The sequence below is a fragment of the Mauremys mutica genome, chromosome 9 (assembly GCF_020497125.1).
Source record: "Mauremys mutica isolate MM-2020 ecotype Southern chromosome 9, ASM2049712v1, whole genome shotgun sequence".
Lineage (NCBI taxonomy): Eukaryota > Metazoa > Chordata > Testudines > Geoemydidae > Mauremys > Mauremys mutica.
The window spans coordinates 79170144-79194517 of NC_059080.1; the positions used below are offsets into that span (position 1 = coordinate 79170144).

Here is a 24374-nt window from a genome sequence, read left to right on the forward strand (position 1 = left end):
AAGTTTTAACAAATCTTTAACTGTTTGAGAGCAGATGTTCTCACCTAAATTGTCATCTGCCTTAATCCAATCAAACGTATTCTGTCACTTTGACAGGCTAACAAGGAAATCCTTTTATTCATAGTAGAATCACAACGTTACATATAGCCATTAACTCAGACTTCCGCAGTTGCCATTTAACTGTATCACACAATTATGGAGAACAAGGTCTAATGGGCTGATTCTGCTCTGAGTGGACTGACTCAGGTCTGAGTCTTTTGACACAAATGAAGTTAGGTGGCTTTAAAACCAGTATAAGTGATCACAGAATCTGGCCCGATAGCTTTAGACCCTGATTCTAGCCCAGACGCTGCCCTTATACAGTCCCACGGACTCCATTTGTACTCTGGCCAAGTGCAGGGATCTGTGGCCAGCGTGTCTGGCACACTACAAAGATGGGTAAATAAGAATCTCACAAAATCTTCACAATGGCTGGAGATGTACCAAATGCAAACGAGCAAATCAGTTACACTTACATAGTATAGGACAAGAAGCAGGCCAGGCGTGGGCCTCTCGCTCCAAATATGTATGCTCCAGCGATTGTTTATGCCAAAGGAATGAAGCCCCGACTGTGTCCATTAGAGACCAGATCCTCAACTTGTGTAAATTGGCACAGCTTTATTGAAGTCAGTGCAGTTATGGCACTGTATACTAGTGGAGGATCTGGCCTTAAAGCTCTCTTTGTGTGCTTTACCACTCACCCTCCATTTGCCCCTTCTTCTACCTAGCTCTCTATCACCACTGTATCCTGATCTGTAGTGTTGTACAAAAGACCTGCTACAGTGACCCTTTTTGTACATAAAAGTAGAGAAGTGATTATATGAAATTACTTACTGTGAAATTAAGTACCTACAAGTGGAGCTCCTACAAGTGGAGCTCCTTTTCGGCTTGCCTGCCTTCTCCATTCTTAGAGTTATATGTATTCTCACTATCCATCCAGAGTTTCTAGTCAGATTCTAAAGTGGATAATGTAGCTCGCTGGATTGGAGTCACCTCCCACCTATAGGAGCCATGCTGCTGGGGAGGAAGGAATCAGAGAAGCAGCTTAGGGCAGCCTTTTCTTGGGAATGAGGATTCCTTTCCCGGGGGATTCCCAGGATGCAAAGGGATAGAAGGCTGCAATACCATACTCTGCTGCCTTCAAGACTAGTCCAAACCTTTCTGCCTGAGGAGAAAATTGCAAGGAAACTGTAAAATTTAGTTTCTGGGCTTCCCAATCTCTGTCCTGTGACCTTTTTAACCCTTACATCGTTATTTTTCTCAACACTCTGCTAAACTAAAAAAAAAAGATTTAAAACAACATTGAGTCGGACTTTAAACTAATGAAAGAAAGGAGGATTTCATAAAGTGACTCAGCAAAACAAAGCTGACACACTGCAGTCCTCTAGCCTAGCTGCATCACAGCCACAGACTTCTGTTTAATGCGGCCCATACATTCTGTCTTCTAGATAAAGCCATGTCCTGTTGTAGCATTAGACAGGATTATCTCTAGTTGTCAAAGCTGAATAAGAAATCTCTTGCTTTCCTATCACCCTACCTTGCAATTTCAGATTAGAATTTCTTTTTGGAAGAGGAGAACTTTATTTGGTTTTGGATGTAAACTGTCTTACAGATCATCACAGTCTTGTTAAATGGCTGTAGTTTTTAGTTAGATACGATATTTGGCCAATCAGATCCTCCTTATGGTGGCTTGGAACATCATGAGGGAATTATGTTATATTTATGCCACAGCATATGCACTGTGTAGATACATACATTCTCTGTGTGAGATCTTCATTGATTAGATGGCTTAGCAAAACAACACTGAAGAAACTTTTTTTGTGGAGGTTGTTACAGAAAAATGCAGTCCATAAGCCAGATGTAATATTTTGTGTGTGTGTGTGTGTGTATAAATGTTGAATATTAGGAAATATCGGTTTTTGCTATTTAAGGATGAGACATGTTCTTCTATGAGATGGACAGAGAACTCTAAAAAAGTCATAAGTCATAAAATTTGATTTCTTCAATTTATTCAAATTTACCCTTGAGTGAATTTAAGAGTTCAGGTACAATAATGGTACATTCTTAATATAGCCTTCCATTCATGTGTTTCAAAAAAGAATAACAAGGTATTTTTAATATTAAAGTGTATATTTTGGGGCTGCAAAATGGCCCTGCAAAGTCTGCATTCTCACTGTCTCAGCCGAATCCAATTGCCTTACATAGGGGTAAGTCTAATGGAAATGATGGTGGACTGTGTCCCCCGGATCCACAGGCAGAGGGGATCCTCTGAGGCATGGATTGTCTCCTCCCATCTGGTAAGCAAGGTCAGCCTCCTACAAGGAATGGCCTTCTTTCAGACTTCAGAGAGGGCGCTCTGCTCCTGCGATCTCTGTAAGACTGGGAGGGAAAGAGAAAAAGGGCAAGGACTAGGTAAGCCAGGGGCAGGAGTGTCCCACTCTGTCTCTGTGGACTTTACCTGGAAAAGATAATATAAACTGGGGCTGTATTATCCGGAGCTTGTCTTTAGAGCCACTTCCACAGTCCCCTGGTCCTCCCCCCAAAAGGGATCCCTGGGGCAGCTGTAGCCGGGGAAAGCCCCTGGAGCAGTGTGGCTCCAAAGAAAACATGCCACGAAGAGTTGCTTTCTCTGCCTACATATGGATGGTCAGGGCCTCCGGCAGATCCCAGAAGATTCATGGGACTTGGGGGCAGGGCCTGTGACTTATTCCAAATGAGGGTAAACCACACACCCCCAGCAGAACAATAAGGGACGAACTCTGTGAGGGGATTCTCACTTAGATTTCCTCCACCTGATCCCCATGCCACAGCTTTTACTGTGGGAAGGGATACTCTGGGGATTTGCTGAGGCTGTATTAACTCCCACCACCATTGTGATCCCTGCTGGGGGTATGGATAGATGCAAAATTGGGAGGTTGGGAGCATAAGTTCTTCTCCCTCCAGACAGGTCCACAGCCCCACGTCGTGGAAGTATTTTTGGCTTTCTGTAGCAAGGCATCCTTTCCCTAATATGCCTCAGCCTGTCACAGAACCATCGTCCATGACCTTCTGAGGACTGCTAGCGCAAGAAGCTATATAAATATGTCTCTCAACTTGACCAGCATGATAGTGCTATTGTTTGTTTTGTACCTGCATCTGCATTTTTTCTATTGTACCTGTAATAAATTGGTATATCTGGTTATCCATCCTTGCTCTGGATAAACAGGATTCAGTAGATTGAATCTTGTAATGGAAACTATATTTCACTCATGGATATGTTCTAAATAATTATAAACAGGTGCTCTGAAAAATACATTTTAGTGCAGTATTTCTTTAGAGTGACTGCAATGGATACATAACCCCAAAGCGATTTCAAGAATTATGTAAAATCCCATTATCAGACATACTGAATTATTCAAAGATCATTGAAATGCCAATTGGCTCGTTGTGAAAATTAGGTTCATATATGTTGAGCTGCCAAGAGTAGAAAAAGATAGGTAGAAAACAAGGTTTTGTTTTGTTTTTTTACTTAAAAAGAGAGTTCAAATTAGCTTTGTAGTTTTTTTGAGCAAAATTCAGTATAAGGTCAAACTATACTGAGTTAATTTGTTTCCTGAAAAAGCAAAGCCAAGCCAGATAAAAACAGCTTAAATTAGGGCTTTGTTTTTCTGTCTCTGCTCCTGCTTGGATTCATTTCAAAGATTAAGAGAGAAAGCGAAAATTCACAGTTTAAGAGATCTGTTCTCCCAACAAAAGATTTTATTCTACTTGTATTTTTGTTTTTTCAGTTGATTTAGTGTCTCAGAGGAAGAACGGGCTTCATTGTTGAAAGTTTAAGAACAGTTATTGCATAGGGCTTTTCGTATTGCTAATGAATGATGATGTTTTCTAATCTCAGTCATATGAAATGTTAAAGGGATACAATCTTAAAAATCATACTTCTCTCTGGTAATGTTTTATCTACTGTTGTGATATGTGCTGTTACAAAAATTTCTATAACCGAGATTTACTGAGGGAAATTGTTTTTCCTGCTTTTCAGTGTGTTTACTTTGTGCATTTGGCAGCATTTTGTGTGTACTCAGTTTTACTCTTTCTCCTGTATATTTAGGAAAGCCAGCATTTTCCAACGTGATTTTAGGTGCCCACCTTTTTGGATGCCCAATTCTGGAAACCTTCGGCCTAGTTTTTAGATTGTAGCTTTTGCACAGTTTCAGTGACTTCAGCTGGAGCCGTGAGTGCTTAACACTCCCAAAAATGAGGCCTCGTAGTTTCACAAGCTGGGACCCCAGATTTTAAGGAAGGCACCCAAAAATCAGAGGTCACTTTTGAAAACATTTTCTGAAGTAATTTTCCTTTGTTATGTGTGGGGTCTTTCAAACAGCACCAGGGAAGAGAGAAACAGTTCTGAAATAACAGGCAAATTTGTCTTCTTGGCAGGGGGACTCTGGGGTAGGTGATGTACCTGAAATTACTTCTATCTCATTTTTTAAAAAAATGTAACTGAAGTTCACATTTATGCATCCTTTTAATCCAGACAAAATTAGCATGTCCAATTTATTGTATAGAACATGCATATTACTGCCACAGTTGGTTTCTGCCTCTCATAGGCCACTTCAAAAAAAAAAAAGTATTTTATATGATAACCTTTTCCCAGGAGTGCCATGTTGTAGTTATAATCAGAGCTGTAGAACCGTATTGGTTTGCAGTGTTAGTTCCCTAGTAATATCACTACCCTTGAATGCTAGTCTAACCTTTCATTGCTTCCTATTCCCCTTATTCTAATGCAAACAGATCAGTCTTTAGCATGTTGAGAATAGTATTTGTACTTTCTTGGGCTCACTTTTAAAGTTGGACTGTACTCCAGTAGTTGGCTAGGGTATTTTTAATTGAAAAAGATTTTGTAACCACAGAAAACAGTTATGTTTTCTTTTCAAGGAAACAGCATTTTGCTCACTTTTAGCAACAGTAGTTCTCTGGGGACATGCTGTAAAAGCATATAGTTTAGTGATACTACTTTAATGCTATCATTCTTTATTTGTTGTTGCTCTTATAAATATTTGGTTATCCATAGAATTACCTGTTTTTTTCTCCCTAGATCTTTGGTTTCTTTTGTTTGGTGACATAATGAAGGTAGATATTCCTGTGGCAGTTTTAACACCAGTTATGCTCATTTCTCCTATGTGTAGGGTCGATGCTCAAGAGAGAACTGCAAATATCTTCACCCACCCCCACACTTAAAAACACAGTTGGAGATAAATGGACGCAATAACCTGATTCAGCAGAAGAACATGGCCATGCTGGCCCAGCAAATGCAACTAGCCAATGCCATGATGCCTGGTGCCCCATTACAACCTGTGGTAAGCATGTTTCCAACTCTTATTTATCAACAGGGCAACATAGTGAAGAGCCATTGATAATTATAAAACAAGTTATTGCAAATAGACTAAGACTGATGATATAAGTATCAGTATATAGTATCAGATATCTAGTAAGAATGCCAGTAAAATTTGGCATCAACCACTAAATGATGGAGAAATCAAATACAATAAAATGCCTTTCTGTAACCATTCACAGTGCTTTATTTTACCTTGTATGAACTGTACTTGGAATAATATTATTTCTTGTTTTGTTGATTTAATTATGTTAATTTTAATTTGAAAAAATGTATGTCCATCCAGAGTGCCAGCAAAATAGATTTCCTTTGCACAGTTCATATGCTGTAGGAATTTTAAAATTACTACATGTTCACAGTACGCTGTTAGACAAAGTTCAAAGCTGGCAGTTTGACCTGTGTGTTTAATATAAATTTGACGTTCAAGGTCAACACATCAGGCTTGTCAGGCAGAAGGATCAGTAAATTAATCCCATTTTTTTAAATGTGACTAATAAGGAAAACCTATCAGAAATCTATTCTCTGGTTACAACATGCCCTAATCATTAATACATATTGCCTGTCCTACTTTTCTGATACCTTGCTTAATATGCACATGTCAGTGTATCATGTAAACTGGTCTCCAAGGGGATGAGTTAGTTTATGTTGCTGCAATGATCCACAGCTCAGTGTATATAAATATGACTGTCATCAGCCAACTATATACATACGCAGTTGGGAGTTGAACACACAGTGCAGGACACATTGCTGATATAATTCCACTAAAGTCAGTTGAGTTAAACTGAGGATAAATTTGGCCCCCAATCCTTCAGGTCCAAGCCACTAACTCAGTTACTGGAGGGTACCAATAAAGATGAACAGGACTCGTGTGTTCTATGCAAAAAAGTACATAAGGCAGTCCATTGCACTGCCAGTTGCAGAAGTTCTTTTATTTAATACATAGGGATGGAGGGAGGTAAAGTGATAGCCTATGAGAAGTGAATGGCTGGAAAACCCTACATCTGCACTTTCCCCTGTTTGTTCCCCAAGCATCCTGTCTTCGTTGGGGGTAACTTGATGACATAGAATTCACCCTTGGATACCTTCCTTTTGCCTGCTTCCCTAGCAGACTGCATTCATAATTTGTGATTTTCTTTTTAACTTGGTTTTTATTTTAAAATAATGTAGTAGTAATTTAAAATTCCTAAATGTAAAAGTAGAGACATTGCAAAAATCAGAGCAGTAGCAAGAACTATCATAGTTGTGTAAAACAGTTGCAAGGTCCCATGCTTGCTGGTTTTAAAAATATCAGTCATTTTTTTAAACATATTTTAATTAGTTAACTCAATACAATTATTATTCTCTCATAGAACTATATGCCTCAGTCATTCCAAAAAAGAGGGGGGGAGGGATCTCCATATTACATCGACATTGATACCAATTATCAATACCATACGTTCAAGGTGAGAAAATATTCCATTTTAATTTTTGCTGTGTTGTGATAGGCCTTTCTTCAAATTAAAAGTAGTACTAGTTAAAGCAAGGAAATTAAGTAGACTGACAACAGCATACTAACTACAGAATGTTAAGGTACCATACTAACCGTGGAGATGACATAATGTTATCAAAGTATAACCCAGATAGTACTCTAAAATGTAGGCCTACCAAAGGCCTCAACATGTGAGTTGGTGCACTCTGTTTTATGCCTGCTTTCTAATATGAAATAATCTCATTCTTTGTACCAGTCAAATAGCTCAAATGAAGAATATGTTTTGTGGGTTATATCTTCAAAATAGCCCCAAACTGGTCATCCAAGTTTTTGAACATCCAAAACCATAGATGTATTTGTGCAAATCCAAGTTTTGGACCATGCAAGAACTTGACTGTGCAAGTTTAGGATGGTGCTTTGGCAAAATATTGTCCATAACACATAATTTATTTGTATAATGCAGTATAACCAAACACAGCTTTGCTTTGCACATACTGTACTAATATATAGATGCTATAGCTAAGCTACAGTGACATTTCTATTTTAAAACAATACTAGAACAATAATTTTCTGCAAGATAAACAAATGGAAGTAACATTTACTTTAATATTAAAGTTGGTAGGTCAAATTCTGCCTTTTCTTACATCCATGCAGTACCCAAATTGGGAGCAGAATTTTGGTCAATGTATTTTAAAGCATAGCACAAAGGCTTCTGTTTGTGTTCCAATAAGCCCTTTATATTAAGGGACAAAACTCTTACATGTGCAATTTTTGTATGCAATCACTTGAGTGCAAAAACAATAGAATTTATTTTTTCAAAAGCCATGTGCATTCAATATGTGCATGTACAATAGGGGTTTTTGGTGCACCAGCGATATTGTCTGCAAATGGATGTCACTGTAATAATCTGGCCCTAAAATTGTTTAATGATTTCCTGAGCATAATTGAAACAGATGTTATTACAGAGTATTGTAGGAAAAATATATATATGATCCCATTTGACTCTGGTTCTTTTGCCTTGTGTTCTGTTTACTAAAAATCAATAACATATGATTTAACCAAAGCAAAATGAACTAATTTAGCAAAGAACCTGAAGTGAGGAAGTAAAGTGATAGGATCAATTAAAAAACCATACTTCTGTTTGACAAACATTTTAAATTATTTTTTATATCAGTAATGGCCATGAATACTGTAACTTGAAGAGATTAGAGAAAAAATATTTTCTCTTTTTTTTCCTGTTCATTTAATTTATTCTTTTGTCAGCCTGTATGTATAATCTATTTCCTGTGATTATAGTCAGTTTCCCCAAGGTGAAGAGATTTAAATCAAGGTAATTTAAATCATTTATATCACATGATTTTTAAAAATCATTGATTAAAATCAGGCTGAGGTTTTATAAAACTACTTTGAAAATTTGTGCTCTTGCAACTTCAGATTAAAATTTATAATAAACTAAATGTTCGATGATGGGGCCACTGCTAGTAAGGTATCTTAGTGGAATTTTACAAACTGCGATAGTGAAAAATATTGAAAATGAATTGACTCTGTAAACACTTAAGTATAAAACTATACTTAAAGTATATAACTTTATTCCCATCAGTTTCACTAAAATTATAGTTTTTAATAAAACTTTTCTCAAAGTGCCATAAAATCTTTGTCACTTCAAAACAAAACTGCTTCAGGGCTATCAGTGAAAAGTTATTTAGATTTTCTGTACATTAACAGTTATTGTGAACTTTTTATACACACAGGCCAGCATTTTCAAAATAGCAGACTTAAATTGGACTCCTAAACCCACATTTAGGCAATTATGTGTGGATTTTCAAAAGCACCTAGGTGACACAGGAGCACAAGTTTCATTGACTTCAAACTAAAAACTCTGATGGAGGAGTATATCCTGGTCGAAGCACTTCAGCTTTCTTGACTGGTGGAAGTTCAGTATCTTGGAAGGTGGTGTTGGTTACAAATATAGCATGGGCTATTGCTTATCAGTTTTGTATTTGAGTTTGTGTTGTTCTCACAACAAGGATGTTAATGAGGCCCTGGACTTGTCTTTTTCAGCACAGATGAGTATTTAAGTATGAAAAACATTTAAATAAAAAAGTAGGACGATGGGTAGAGCCCTGCAAATCCACAGATATCTACTTAATATCCGTAGCCCATTTTTTGTGGATTGGATGCAGATACGAGTTTTATATCTGTGCAGGGCTTGAAAGATGGGATCATAAAACCACAAAAATTGGCAGGGGATTTAGGGACAGATACTGAAATTTCATTTATGAAATGACTAGATTTCAAGTTGATGCACCTCTTCAATGTATAAAACAAAACTAAAATACCACATCAGCTTAACATTCCCGATCTTAAATTCCTGAGCCTTCCAATTCAGCCTCTTCTCCCGCTTCTGCTTATTTGCATTTTCTAGAAACTTTTGCTGCCTGATGGATAGAGCTGGGCTGTAAATGGTTTCTGACAGTTCAGAATGTTTTTCAGTTCTCCACACCCTGCAGTTGCCAATAACCTGGTAGTTGTTAGAGCATTCACCTGGGATGTGGAAGACCTGAGTCCAGATCCCTCCTCTAAATCAGGTAGAGTACAGATTTGAACTCAGGTCTTCTCCAATCCTGGTGAGTACCTTAGCCCCTAGGCTACTGGCTACTCCAGAATGGGTAAAGGCTTGTATGTATGTTTTCACTCTCTCTTATATATTTTGACCAGAAATTCCCATGAAGGACCCGAGAGAGCTTTCTTGATGAAAGTTTCAAATCTGGAACATTCCCAAGATCAATTTCGGAATCAGCATATTCTGATAAAAAAAAATCTTATGTCAAAAAATTCCCAACCAGCTCTACTCCTGAATTTCTTAAAAGTATAATAAACATGGAAGAGATATTCTGAAAATACTGTCACTTTAACATCCTTCCCCACCCTAATGCAAAATGCACACATTTATGGAGAGCGCTCAGAGCAGGCAGAGGGTCAGAAGGGCATTCTGAGTGCTGAAGCAACGGTTCAACAGTGCTGAAGCATTGTCTGTCCAATAGCAGTATTTTTGCACTGCTACCCCTCTACTGGTGGCAAAGAGAAAGGTAAATTCAAATCTGCATTTGGGAATGTGTCAACTTTTAATAGTTTTTCTTGGCAGGCAGGGAGGTGGGTAGGATTGAGCCAGTGAGCAGGTGACCACATCCATCGGGCTTGAGAACTTGAATCCTATACAGGCTAATTCCAGGCCCTAATATAATGCAAACATTTTGGAGAGTGGGAAAGAGAAGAGGGGATATAAACTTCTCCAAGCCCTAAGTAGTGTTTATCCTAAGCCTCTGAGTCCATCTCCTCTGTTTCTTAATTGTGTTGATGGCCAGTCCTTAAAGCTTACATAACATTTGAGGGAAGTCTAGCAGGATACCACAGGTTCCGTCCCACCTCATGAAAAACAACATTTTAAGGTGACAAAATTCTTCTCGTGTTTAAGCCATGTTAGAGTATAATCCAGGAAGATACCTATTTTTGTACTCTGAATGTCAAGACGGTCTGCAGTACATGGGATAGTTTTAGAACACTAACGGGGTCACATAGCTGAGGAGAAATCCAGGACACAGTCATCCAAGATGGGTCATCATGCGGGGGTGGGGGGGAGGAGTTTAGCTACTGTAAAATTCATGTCCTACAGATAATATCTGTGCAAAGTGAGTAAAAAGTATTATTAAAATTAGTGCCTAGAAGCTCCAGGCAGGATTGAAGTCCCATTTTGACAGACACTGTACAAATACATAGGTGACACAGTCCTTGACCTGAGGCGCTTACAGTCTAACTATGGGTACATCTATACTACCCCCTGGATTGGCGGGTAGTGTTCGATGTATCGTGGATCGATTTATCGCGTCTCTCGTCTAGACGCGATAAATCAATCCCCGAATCGACTCCCGTACTCCACAGCAGGAAGAGTAAGTGGAGTCAACAAGGGAGCTGAGGACGGCCAGGTAAGTCGAACTAAGATACTTCGACTTCAGCTACGTGAGTAGTGTAGCTGAAGTTGCGTATCTTAGTTCAACCCCCACCCCGCTAGTGTAGCCCAGACCTGTCTAAAACACTGCTGTTTTGACTTGCTTACATTTTACATGGGTAAAGTATGTGGCTACACAAGGCTCAACAAGTGGAGAATCAGAAAGAACCACATCTGCAAACCCTACAGATATATACTAATTCTTCTTTCAGCTTTGTCGAGGCATCCTCCTTGTACTTATCAGGATTGCCTCAGATTCTTAAATTACTGATTTGTGCTTATGAACCAGGCAGAGCCTCAGCCCACTAGTGCTACCAGTGCTGGGAACAAATTTTGCTTCCAGTGAAGTTTCAGTGGGAGCAAGTTTGTGCTGCCAACACCCTGATATTGTGTATGGCTTTTCTCGGTGACTTGAAGGTCCACTGTTTATACACTGCCAGAAAGTTGTGTCCCTTGATTTAACTATAATTGTCAGCCAACAGTGTATTCTATAAAGCTGCCTGGGAATTTATTCTGAGCTGTGAAACAGTGTGAAGTTTGACTAATGGAGCTCTCTTTCGTTGATGTAGCCACAAGGGAAGTCTTCAACAGAATGTGCCAGCACCTTTACTTTCTGAGGCTTGTTGATTAAAGAAATCCCCTTTTTGTTAAAGTAATAACCTAATATTGCAGGCGCAGGTAGCAGCTACTGAAAGCTATATTATAAGTTGCCGGTCTCATAACTTTCTCAGATTCCTTTTTTATGAAAATTGCCATGTTTGGTTTCATTGCAGAGGTGTTGAGGGTTTTTGTATTGGTTTTTGTTTTTATGTTGAAAAGTGAGCCAGTTCAGCCGATTCTGAATTATTCTAGCTTGAGAACACATTTCGTATGTGTTCTGATCAAAATTGGCAATTTTGTATGTGAATATTAGAAGGTTTCTGAACTCTTTATTAACATGGGTTAAGGACATGTTTATTAAGGGACATTGTACTAAAGCCTGTAACATTTGCAAGCTGAATAGGGTTCAAGGAACTCAGTGAGTTGCAGACAGTTGTATTGGAGCGTGTTGGATTACAAATTAGTTTATCGTACCTACAGATCCTGGATTTTATTGGCATAAATAAACTCAAATCAAATAGTTCTATGCTTTATTTATTTATTTTTGCTTTGAGGATCCAAGGAAATTAAATGTAAAAATAAAAAAATAGAAATAACTAAGTACCAAGGTTGGAAAAATTAAGCTCTCAAAAGTCATGAAATTCCCAAAATAAAGGTTATTCATACAATGTTAATGCAGCCTCATTATCCAGCTTCACCAGGAGGAGGGCAGGAGACACTGGATGTGGTTTAATTAGGCCGCAACTTTATTAACAACTGTCTGGGGGTACCCAATAGATAAAAGTTTTTCAGTGCAGATGACTCCATGATCATTTCAATAGCTACCCAGGGGTTCTGTTCGCCCACCCTCCCCGTCCATCCTGCTCCCCAGCCAACCAGCGGCTGGGACCTTATCCTCCCCCACACCTTGACTGAGGGTAAAGAGATGGTCTGTAATGGAAGGATGGCTGGCTCCCTACAATTGAAGCCAAGAACCCACAATGTTTCCATTCCTTTAACAAACACCTCCTTTTAAAACCCTTATCAAATCATTTATCCGACCATTGTGTTCCTTCCCTACAAGCCCGCCCAGCTTGCACCTATGTACTTTCCCCACTCTTCCAGCTCCCTGGGGGGAGGAGGGGAAGATGAGTCAACATCCTCATGCTGACCTGATCTGTGTCTGCAGCAGCTTCCGTGTCTCTGCCCTTAAAGAGGTACATAACTTCCCCTGACAGGCTAGACAAGGGCCCCCCCGGCTTGAGGTGCGGTGCGGTCATTGCCAGATTTTGAAACATGTTGTGGGTGCAAATAGTTGCAGGAAATAGTTTGTCCCTGCTATTATTTGTATGAACAATTTCTGTTGCTTGAATATCTGTCTACAAGACATATAGGCACAATGAGGTGTTTAGATATCTGGGCAAAATTGCTGTTTGAAGCCACAAAATTAGATGCATAAAGAGAGAGACCCAGTTCTGCCTGAAAATCAAGTCTTCCTGTTTTCCTTGTTCACTGTAAACCTTAATGTATTTATTGTTTGCTTTAATGTAAGAGATTATTAAGATATATGGGATATGTAGTGAGACCAATTTATCCTTGTGGGTGGAGCTGGATGGAAATTTGTTGTCAAAATGTTTTTTCATTGAAAAATGCCATTTTCATCATACTGAAATATTTTGAAAAAAGCATCTATTGTGATGAAAATCCCCATAGAACAAAATTTCAAAATAAAAAGAAGCTTTGGGGAATTTTTAATTTTGAAAAATGTCAAAATTTCAGTTTTGAATTTCAGATTTTTTTTAATTCTAATTTATTTTTTCCATTTTATATAATATTTGTGATTTTACATTATTTCATGACCAGTCCATAGTACTCTGTGTCAAAGTGTCAAACTGTTTCAGTGCAACACAAACAGCAGACAATGAAGGAAGAGCTCTGTGTAAGCTCGAAAGCTAGTCTTTCACCAACAGAAGTTGGTCCAGTAAAAGCTATGACCTCACACACCTTCTCTCTCTAATATCCTCGGACCAACATGGCTACAACAACACTGCATAGTATGATGTCCACTTTACAGATGAGAAAATTAAGGCAAATCATGATAAACCAGGGGCTTCCCCAACAGCACACAATGTCAGTAACAGAGATTGGAATAAAATATAGGAGTCCCAACTCCCATTCCTGTGCTCAACAAACTATATAACCTCCTTGCCCACAAACCCCTCTTCTGACTTACTCTGGATTGCACTAAATCCTTGTATAAAGGATTTAATGAAATGTTCTCAGCAATAGAAGCTGAGGCTTTGTGGGAACCCAAGGAGTTTCCTTGACTTGCTGTGAAGCATTTAGAAATGTTTTGCCTCTACCTTGTATCCCCTTCCCTCAATTTGTTTAATTTCAGAATGTGAATTAATATTTTATTTCCATTTATTTTGGCACAGTTACAAAATATCAACTTTTTCAAAGAAGTTATGGTTTGTATATTTTTTTACCTTGTTTCTGTATCATACTATCAGATACTGTGTATGTTGATCAACCAAATCATGGTTTATTTACCTAGTTTAATCAGAAACAATTAGTACCAGGTTTTGCAGGATATATTTCCTATATTAACTACACCTAAACTTTACGGAAATATTGTGGTAGAAAGGAATGAATAAACTGAAATTTCTGAGACCTGAAGAAAATAGTTATTATAAGTAATACACACTTATTCTTTGGAGAAATCTTTGGAGAAACTTAGATGTTAGAGTAGAAAAATGGACAAATATCTCTTTTCATGATAATATATATATACTCTTCTGTGTGTGCAGTTCTCAGGTGTGCGCTCAGCTCATCTAGGTAGCAAAGGTGGCTTAGCACCATCTTTACCCTACTTCATCATGAGGCCAGCTAGGAGCTAATTTAGCCTTGATGTAACTGAGAGCAGTGTCACGGGTGCTGTAAGTTATGCCTACTCTTAATGGTTCTCTGGGGCTCCTGCACTGTCTGAGAATTGCTCCCATCTTAATGTATAGAGCTGGATTTACACACCATCTGGGAATTCCCCAGTCTAGGGGAAATGCTGTGCTGCCTGCTTATCGCAGCTCTAAGTCACCTTTGCACCATGAGAGAGCAAAGGGACCTTAGACTGGGTCAGTATAATTAATTATTAATCTGATACAACAAATGTATCCAGCACTTTGCAAAGTACCTGTAAGACAAGGTTCAGAATGATTTGAGGCTGCTTTTGTAAAATCTGCTACACTTCTCATTGCAGTGATCTAAAGCCTGCAGTATATTCCTAATTATCTAAATAGAAAATGAATAGAAAAAAATATGATTTACCCTATAGTTGGCATATTGAGCTGAAGGAGGGACTCTTCTAGCCATACATTGCTATCCATATAGTCACAGCACTAACTGGCCAATCCTGTTGCTTGATGCCTTATACTAATTTTTCCATCTACTAACAGTATATTAATGAAAAGTACATTGTGCATTAGATGGAATTTGTCAAAATGAAATTAACCTGCTGCAACTTACACTAAATTTGCCTGATTCTCTTCTCATTGACATTGATAAAGATCCAGAAACGTCAGAGGATTTACTCCCAGTTTATACCACCGTGCTTTGTAAATTATCTTTGTATATAGTGTCCCCTTGTCCAACATTTAAAATGATATTTTTGGCTCCTGGCTTGCTAAGCACTTGAGTCACTTTTTAGAGAATACAAAAACACATCCTTGTGTCGTGTACCCGGCTAAGAGAAAACACAGTCGAGAAAGAGAAAGGGAGATCCATTAGGCTGTTAGACTACAACTGAATATGTACCTAAGAATACAGGTTTGAAGAGAGCTTTCATGATGCGTTTACCAGCTATTCTACTCAGATATCAGAAGTACGGACTCTGGGTTAAGTTTTGCTGTCAGTTATACTGATGGAGAAATTCCTTTGAATTCAGTGGAGCAGTACAGTTACTTTCAGTTTTACACCAATGTAACGGCACAGAATTTGGTCTTATAGTCTTGGTTGAGCTTCTGGACCCTTTTAAGTTCTCCTCGCAATGGATGAACTTGAAGGAGCCTATGAAGGCTCCAGTTGTTGGCTTCAATATCCAGGGCACTGAGATTGTTCGTTTATTTCCTACTGAATATCTGGATGGGCAACCTGTTTAGTTTTACCAAAAAGAATTGTTGTTGTTGCTGTTATATTCTGATATTGGACCTCTTTTACGCTGCCTCACTACCTATTTACAGTAGGGAAAATAAAAGGAGAATCTACGTCGGTGCTGTTTAACAATGACTGAATGTAAGGATGCCTTTTCTCACCCACTGAGATTCCTTTCTCATTTGTGGATGTTTGTACACACTTCAAACGTGCACATGAGGGTATCTGACATCACAGTTGTAAGATGCTTTTCTTACACGGCCATGTGGGAGTGCTGACTTGAGGCCGGCTGCTGAAGGGGTGATAGAGTCAAAGGTCAGTCGTACTACTGCCACATTGCATATGCATGTGAGAATTACCATTTATAGACAAAAATGAGTGGGGTCTTAAAACTGAATTCCCTCTTAATGGAATTTTTACTAAATGAGTATATTAAGATTCCATATATCTGCTGTATATTCCTTAGCTAGAACAAATGTTTTGTTTGTATTAATAGCAAAAATACACTACTATTATGGGTAAAAAGACAGCCAGAACCAGCCACTTTAGAGCATATGGTAGAACTTAATATACTGACTAGTATAAACATTAAAGAATCGTTTCTTCTTTTTTTTTCCAGCCAATGTTTTCAGTTGCACCAAGTTTAGCCACCAATGCATCAGCAGCCTTTAATCCCTACCTGGGGCCTGTCTCCCCAGGCTTGGTCCCAGCAGAGATCTTACCAACTGCACCGATGCTGGTTGCAGGGAATCCTGGTGTCCCCGTTCCCGCAGCTGCTGCTGCTGCTGCACAGAAATTAATGAGGACGGACAGACTGGAGGTAGGAAGTAATATGCTTTATTTCCTATTATTAATCTTATGCATTAGTCTCCTGCATCTTCAATTCTGTGCTTGTGAAGGAAACTAACTAAGCACATAAATTACAATCCAGACCAGGGGTGTGCACAAGGCTGGGGGGCGGGGGAGGGTGGGGAAAAAGCCCTGGGGCTATGGTGGGTGAGGGAGAGAGCGAGATCCTCCGCGGCAGGGGGAAGCAAACTCTTCCAGTCCCTGGGCCGCGGCAGGAACTGACCGCTCCTCCAGCACTGGGCCTCAGTGGAGTCACAGAGTGTGCTCCTCCAAAAGGGGTCACATTTAAATTCCTGCGCTTGCCTCTGATCCAGACGGTTAATATGATGTCTTGATAAAAGCCTCTGAACAGAATGTGACATGATCTTCATGCTGTAACTTCATAACACATACACTTTTCTCACTAAAACAAAAGCAAATAGGTACCACTCAAACCTTAAGATTTGCTAAACCAAACACAAGAGTAGCAGCACCTAAGAGCTATGTAAATGGGTGTGATGGATAGATATTGATAGTCAGGACTTGGTATAATGATACTTTAGCTACCTGTATAAGAGATCTTTTTCAGCTTCTAGCTGATTTCCTTTCTGGGTATATACTGCTTGAATTCCCTCAGAGGCCTCCTGGTTATCCTTTGCTACAGTCCTAATAAATTCTAGTCCTCTCTAGCTGTTCTTCTCCCTTGCCCTGAATCTTTTCTTATCTAAAATGCCTGACAGTGTTTTCGACACCTTATGATGTCTGTGGCAACATAGGCCCTGAGCCAGCACTGTGCTGCAGACTGTCAAAATATGCTGAAAGATGGCTTTCCACTTAACTGTAGTTATCAGCATAGTCTGCAGGCTGGTGTTTATAATCCCAAATTGCACAGACTTGATATTTATAATTAAATGTTTAGAAAGGTTAAAAGACCATGTTAGCAACATATCATTTGCTTTGTTGTTCTGTTTCATGCTTTTAATAGGGTATTCAGATACTGTGCCCCCAACCCAAAAAAGGCAACATTTAGCCATAGTTATCACTCAATAATATCTGTAACCCCAATTGTTTCCTATGTTGTGTAGTAACTTTGACAAATGAGAACTTTTTAGTACCAATCTCTATATTAGTTTATAGATAAAAAAATAAATTTGTAACTCCCAATCCTGCAAACCCTTAATCACATGATAGATCTTTAATCACACAGGTAGTAACCTTTCAATTAAGAGAGACTGATGTTCATGTAAGTTAAAATTTGGGGAGTAGATCCTCAGCTTCTGTAATTCAATTTACACCAGTTTTGGATCTGGCCCTTCAATAACAGTACTTGGAAAAAATGTGAGAGGTAAAAATGATGATTGCCATTCCAAACATTTTAAAATAAATTAATTCATAATTTTCATGCTTTTCTGCCATTTTCGGGACCTGCATCTGGAGGAGATCTGTCTCCTTATATGGAAATTAATTCTCTTCCCCAAACTCATCTCAGGATTGCCAAATTGCAATTTAGAAAGTTGCAAGTTAGAAGCAATGTAGAATATCATCCGGAGTGTCATCATGCTCTGAACATTTCCCAAGCTTGTCTGAACTATAATAAGAGTTTAGATCACCACAGTTTCCTCTTTTGAAAGATCACTTCACTTCTCTTTTTGGAGACTTATTTCTTTTCTTTGTCTAGGGGGCAGAGTTTTCAGAAACCCAGCCAGATCACTGATGTAGCAATTTTAGACCTATTCGTGCATTGTTGACTCTTCAGTTACTTCCAAAACATCAAGGAAAGTTTTCTTTTGATGACTTTTACATCACAATGGATACTTGCCAGGGATGAATTAAGACCAATGAAGATAGATAGATAAATAAACAATGCAGGGACCTAAAATGAATCTCAGAGAAGAGAGTGCTGCCGTGAGAATTATTTTGGGATCTCCTTCAGAGTGCTGGCTAAGATCTGCCGATCTACTTGGTTGTGTCGTAAGCATGCTGCACTCTTTTCCCATTCAGGAAGTTCCAGAAGGCATGGTGCCTTAATGGCACAATGTGACCCATAACATATAGGAAACTGCTGAAATTTGGAGCTCAAGTCAGTGGATCTTCAAATTGGAGCATTTGGTCAGAATGTGTTTGTTAAAGTTTTTATGACATTTTTGTTTAAAAACATTCGCAGAGTGATAAACCAAATTCTTCTACAACAGAGGGCTGTTCTTCTCCCAGAACACCCAATGGCACTAACCACAGTCTGAACTAAGAGCCATTTTCAAAATGTAAAAAGCCCCAGAAAGCATCTGAAAGCAATAAACTTTAAAAAAAGGCTAAGCAGGTTTCCTTTGAACTTTGAATGAAAAAAAAAAAAGAAAAAGGAAAGAAACGTTACAGCCAAGTTACAAACCCCTGGAAATAGGCATTGGGATTTAAGAAATTTCTCATTTGTCGCAAGTTTCCGGATGGAAAATATTAATTGTTTGAGGACTTGTCCTGGATAGGTCTTCACTTTGACCTTAGAAAACTTTCACAACAGAGGAGAGAGCAGAGCTTCTTTCCCTCCGATAACATTCACTTGTGAAGTAACACCACCATGTTGATGGCCCTTCTCGAAAGTTACATGGATGTTGATGTTTCAGTGAGTCCTCTAGGGAACCCTGGACAGTCACATGGTTTACTCACATTTCAGCCACATCCCACATATTCAGTGTCACAAAACAGGAGAATCCTGTTCTGAAGCAATGGCCATTTGAACCAGAACTTTTACCTCTGTCCCTGCTCAGTTCTTCACAGATCCCCACTCATTCCCTGCCCTTGGAGCTTTCAAGAAATAATCCTCCACCCCTCCCTTCAAGTCTACTCTCTGCCTTCCTGTTCACGGATTCTTCTCCACCTTTGCTTCTGTTACAAATAACAGCATTATGGCCTGCTTCAGCAAAGCATTTAATTTTTATACGCTCAATTTAGTGGAAGTAAATTCCTTACCAGCTTTTGCTAAAGTGAAATAAGAGTGTCTACAACATAAGGGTGTTGGCTGCATCAATTTAACTAAACAGTTTTTAAACTGATTTAGTTAAATTGCTACAATTTTCTTGTGCCGCCAAGCCCCTAGTTACATGTCTGTATTAAATCAGCCCAGAGACACTTAAGAGTTTTTGTGCTGTCTGCTTGCAGTGGAGCTAGTGCTGCATTGATCTGAGTGGAGAGATGTGGTGAAGTTCAGAATGAGAAAGCAGAATGGAGGAGAAATGCCTGGAGGTGTTCCTGCCTTCTCAGACTGATTAGACAATTCTGATATGCCACAGTTTGTTCTGTTGGACTCAGGGAGCCATCTGTACAAAGGAGACTAGCTATTTGTGTTAAGTGGAAAATAGGATGTTGCTAGTAATTCTGCTACCTCTGCTATTTTCACTGCTTCTGAAAGCAAACAGTCAGTCTGCTAGTTAAGCCAGTTTTCTGTCCTTCCAGTGGATTTGTTGAGACATTTCAAGACAGTGTTCTTTTTTTATCCAGGTGCTTCCCATCTTTGGATATTTTTGTTTTGTTTTGACTGTGATTCAGACTATATCTGAGTTCACTTAGTGGTTCCTCTACAATTATATACTAACCTTCCTTTCTCTCCTTCACAAAAACAGAAACTATTCTTATAGAATCTGATTTATTCTTCTTGTAGAATGTAAGGACATGAACTTATTTTGGTCTGGCTTCTAGAATATCTAGCTTTTGCATGTGAACACTCAGTGGGCAAATCTTTCCTAGTTAGCACCTTACTGACTATAAAAATGCTCTGCTGACTTGTAAATCTTTACATGTCTTTGATCCTACTCAATGAAAAAAATGTGTTTTATCTGTACGGCATGTACCTGACTGTTCTTTAAGTGAATTTCTTACTATCATTTAATATCATTTGAAATTACATGATTATAGACAGGTTTCAGAGTGGTTCATGGTTTAGCTCTCTGCCCTTGGCATCGTCCAGTTTAAAAAATATATATATGGGATTTTAGGGTCAGAACTTGAAAATTATTTGTTCTGTTTTCAATTTTAAAAATATATTTTCAGAAGTGATGTACTACTTTGTTCATTACACACACGCTCTGGGAAGCTTAAATTAAGCATGTTCTATAACTAAAAGCTTTTATTCCTTTGACTACATTCATAAAATGAAATTAAAACTATCTGGTTTTAAGACAGATATAGAACACAACTGTATGCTATGCAATCCATAGGAGTCCTTGAATCAATGTGAATATCCCTGCAATAAAGCTGATGATTGTTACTAGTAAAAGGATCAACTTGAAATGTTTTGGAGGTTGTGTTTGGTTCAGCTAATCATGCAGAAGTTTGGATGTTTAGCTAGATTTAACCATACCAGTCAGTCTGGAAATCAAGATGGAGATTTCATGAGATTAAATTTTCCAAGGAGATTAACAATATATCATACATTTAGCTGAAAATAACTTGAGTAGAAGCCTGCCCCTCTCTGTATTTCTGCTTCTGGTCCTGGCAGAAATCAGGAAGTAGAAAAGAACATGAAACAGAAAAGGGAAAAGTAAGGAAAGAGTTGACTGAACTTTTCTGAATTTCAAAAACGTTTATTTGGTTTCAGTGTGGATCATTTTAAAATGTATCCAAACATTGCAGATCTGGCTGAATTGATGCATCGGACTCTTTTGAGCTGCTGCTTCTTATCAGAGAGAGAGAGAGAGAATTTTCTCATGACACAGTGTTTTTTATTGCCAGAAAAATATAACCCAGAGATCATTGTAGATGTTAAGGGCATAGGTACCTGGGAGATCTAGCATAGCTGTCACAGTGAAAAAATACAGCGTTTTTTACATTTAAAATGTGCTGTAGGTTGGTAAAGTCACTACTCAGTGTAAAGAAGCAAACACAGGGAAACTATTAGATATGGCCTGACATCATCACTTTGGTAGAATAACCGCCTAAATATGAACATAAAGATAAAGAGAGTCTCACTTGTGGCCTTGACTATAGAAATATGCGAGATGCACAGATGGCAAGTCTGCCCCCAAATGGAGGACTTTCCAAATACCTCTGTGACAATGGCCAGACAAAATGTTTGCTCCGAGCTGGCAAATTCACAACAGTGCTGCTATGACCCTGTAATAGAGCCACTTGCTCACTTTCATGAGCTGTAGGTAGGAGTCTTAGATGACATCTGATTGAGGTTTTAAGGAGTACAGCGAGTTGAAGTGTAGCCGGAGAGCCAGTGTAGATGAAAACCAAAGAACACTATTTGCGTTGTTATAAGGATCAGAACCAGACTTCCTGAGGAAATGCTAGTGTTCCAAACTCATTGGCACTCACCTTATAAGGAAAATTCTATTTGTTATATTAGTTTTGTTCAGTGTGCAAGTTTACCTGCTTGAGAACCTTTGCATTTTCTAAAGGCTTTTGGAAGTTAGTATGTAAAACTCATTGCTGTGATTATTATTGGTCATGATTTGTAAAGAGCTGACAATAAAACTAAAGTTTGAATGTAGTTCTCTTAAATTTAGGATTTGAAAAGTTACTGAGAAGTAAGCCCAATGTTTTGGTGCAATAAATGAGAGGAGGTTACCACTTAAAGAAGTTACTATTAGTGGGAGTGGTACATACAATGAGAGATTTTCGTAGTTTTTGGCATCCAATGGAAGTTTTTGTAATTGGAACAACTAGTTAGGGTGTCTGTTCTCCTGTGCCAAAAGGAATATCTGGATTTCTGATTCTTTAAGCTTTTGTTTTGATTGTCAGTGAGACCTCTGAATGCTTTGGCTGCACCTGTATTGTTTTTTCTAAGATTATCTACCTACTCTTAATCCTACATGGTATAAAAAGGGGGTTGGTTAGCTGAAAGACTGTGGAACATGAGGGAGGTTCAGAAAAAAACAGACTGTGGGTTGTTGTGTGTTTTCGGTTGCCCTCTTGTGTTAAAAGGATGGAATAGCTGAGAGACTTCATTAAATGCTGTATTTCTATTGATGCTCATTGCGGACATAGCTCTATGTAAATATATATAAATGATAGAGGTAATAGTATGTAATGCATTGAAGCCAAAAATGTAGCTATGGGATTGATCTCAAAGATTAGGAAGGTCATTTTGACAATAATTGTACATATTTAACTTAATGAAACAATCCTTAACAAGTAATTCACTTTAGAAATGTGTTTTACAGTGAAGTAGTTTTGACCTTGGCTTATTGTTTTAATTATCATTCAAGATTAACGTCATAAACACATTTTTTTCAAAACTAGTACACGTTGATGAATTGGCCCAAATGTAGTTAATTATAGAAATAAAGGGATTTGGACTCTCTGTGTTTGATTCACCTTTACTCAGGCTCTTTTATACAACATTGGCAGTATGAAGGGACCTCTAAAGTGAGTTCAGTATGCCTTTGCGCTACCAGTTTTTGTTTTTGAAAGAGTTCCCTGAAAATGCTGACTATATTTTACCCCTTCTCTGTGATTACTTTTCTCAAGTCAACAAAGTCATGTGATACCCAGGCACATTAACTGGTTTTCATTTAATGATGCTGCAGGTATGTCGAGAGTATCAGCGTGGCAATTGTAATAGAGGAGAAAATGATTGCCGGTTTGCTCATCCTGCTGACAGTGCAATGATCGATACCAACGACAACACAGTTACTGTCTGCATGGATTACATCAAAGGGAGGTGTTCACGGGAAAAGTGCAAATATTTTCACCCTCCTGCACATTTGCAAGCCAAGATCAAGGCTGCCCAGTACCAGGTCAACCAAGCTGCAGCTGCCCAAGCAGCAGCTACTGCAGCTGCCATGGTGAGTCCAGAAGACACCTTCAAAATGTAACACTGATGATAAAAAATGATTAATTTATTAACTATTCTTGCTGAAGATATGTTTGTTCAGGTATCCCATTCACTACACAGTGTAATGAGCTTTTACAGCATGTGATGCCAGATCTACTCTTAAATAGTTTCAGACTTAAAATATTTTACTAATTTTTGGCAGCTAATGTATATAGGGGTGTGTGTGTGTGTGTGCGTGTGTGTGTATGTATACATACATGTGTGTACTTATATGTAGACTCAAAATATGTATCTATCTATTTATACAGATAGATATAGTGTGTGTGTATTGCTATAAATCTCCATTTATAGGGATCATTATTTCTGTCTTTAAGTATATCCATATAAATTACCATTAATGGTATTCCTGTTTCTACACTAAACTTCATTTTCCTCTTCTTTAATCTTGGGTTTTTTTGTACCACCAGTAATATGCTTAAAAATTACTTAATTTAAAAAATAAGATCTGAAACTACTTAAGAGTAGGTTTTCAAGCAAATAGACTGTAACATTATTTGAGGGAGATTTAATCATATTTTGTTCATCTTAAATATTACGGTGTGGATGAATAATTGCACAATTAGGGATGCTTGAATATGGCAATTACATGGAGTAGGAAAACATTTGAAGGTATTAGAAATTAGTACAAACAGGCTATTTGCTAAAATGTATTCTTAAAGTAAATTTTTAATGTGAGCTAAAACTGATTTTAATGGGTCCAGTCTTTGTTCTTTGCTTAGCTGTTAATATTGTCCTATATTTTTACATAACTAGATGATGTGACCATTAAACTACTACTTCATGTAAAACATGGTTTGATATCCATAGCATAGTACAATAACCATGAGAGAGACCTTTTTCTATGTTTGTTTATGGATACTTGAGCAAAAATACAGAAGGCAGACTCTCTTTCTCTCTCCTTTCACTCTTTTCTGTTAGATTATCTTGTTTGTAATTAACTACATAGAGGTTGTATCCTCACAATAACAACTTAGTAGTGCCTTTATTGTGCATGCTTAGTCTTGTTATTCGTTGTATATGGCATTCCGATGATTTGTTTTTTATTTGTTTTTTCTCACCTACCCAAAAATGCACTGCTGCCCCCATGATGCACCTCTGCTTGCTG

The 24374-nt window shown here is 38.3% G+C and overlaps 1 protein-coding gene across 17 annotated transcripts in view; it reads left to right on the forward strand.

Annotated features, from left to right (window-relative positions):
- Positions 1–24374, forward strand: part of MBNL1 (muscleblind like splicing regulator 1) — a 234816-nt gene that overhangs the window by 190973 nt on the left and 19469 nt on the right. For 13 of the 17 annotated variants that reach the window (XM_045029489.1, XM_045029488.1, XM_045029500.1 and 10 more), the window contains 4 exons: positions 5205–5375; positions 6760–6852; positions 16229–16429; positions 22962–23219. In XM_045029489.1, the coding sequence (XP_044885424.1) occupies positions 5205–5375; positions 6760–6852; positions 16229–16429; positions 22962–23219 (723 nt within the window). The remainder of the gene's footprint in view (positions 1–5204; positions 5376–6759; positions 6853–16228; positions 16430–22961; positions 23220–24374) is intronic. The other 4 variants (XM_045029493.1, XM_045029495.1, XM_045029496.1 and 1 more) reach the window with 1 other exon arrangement.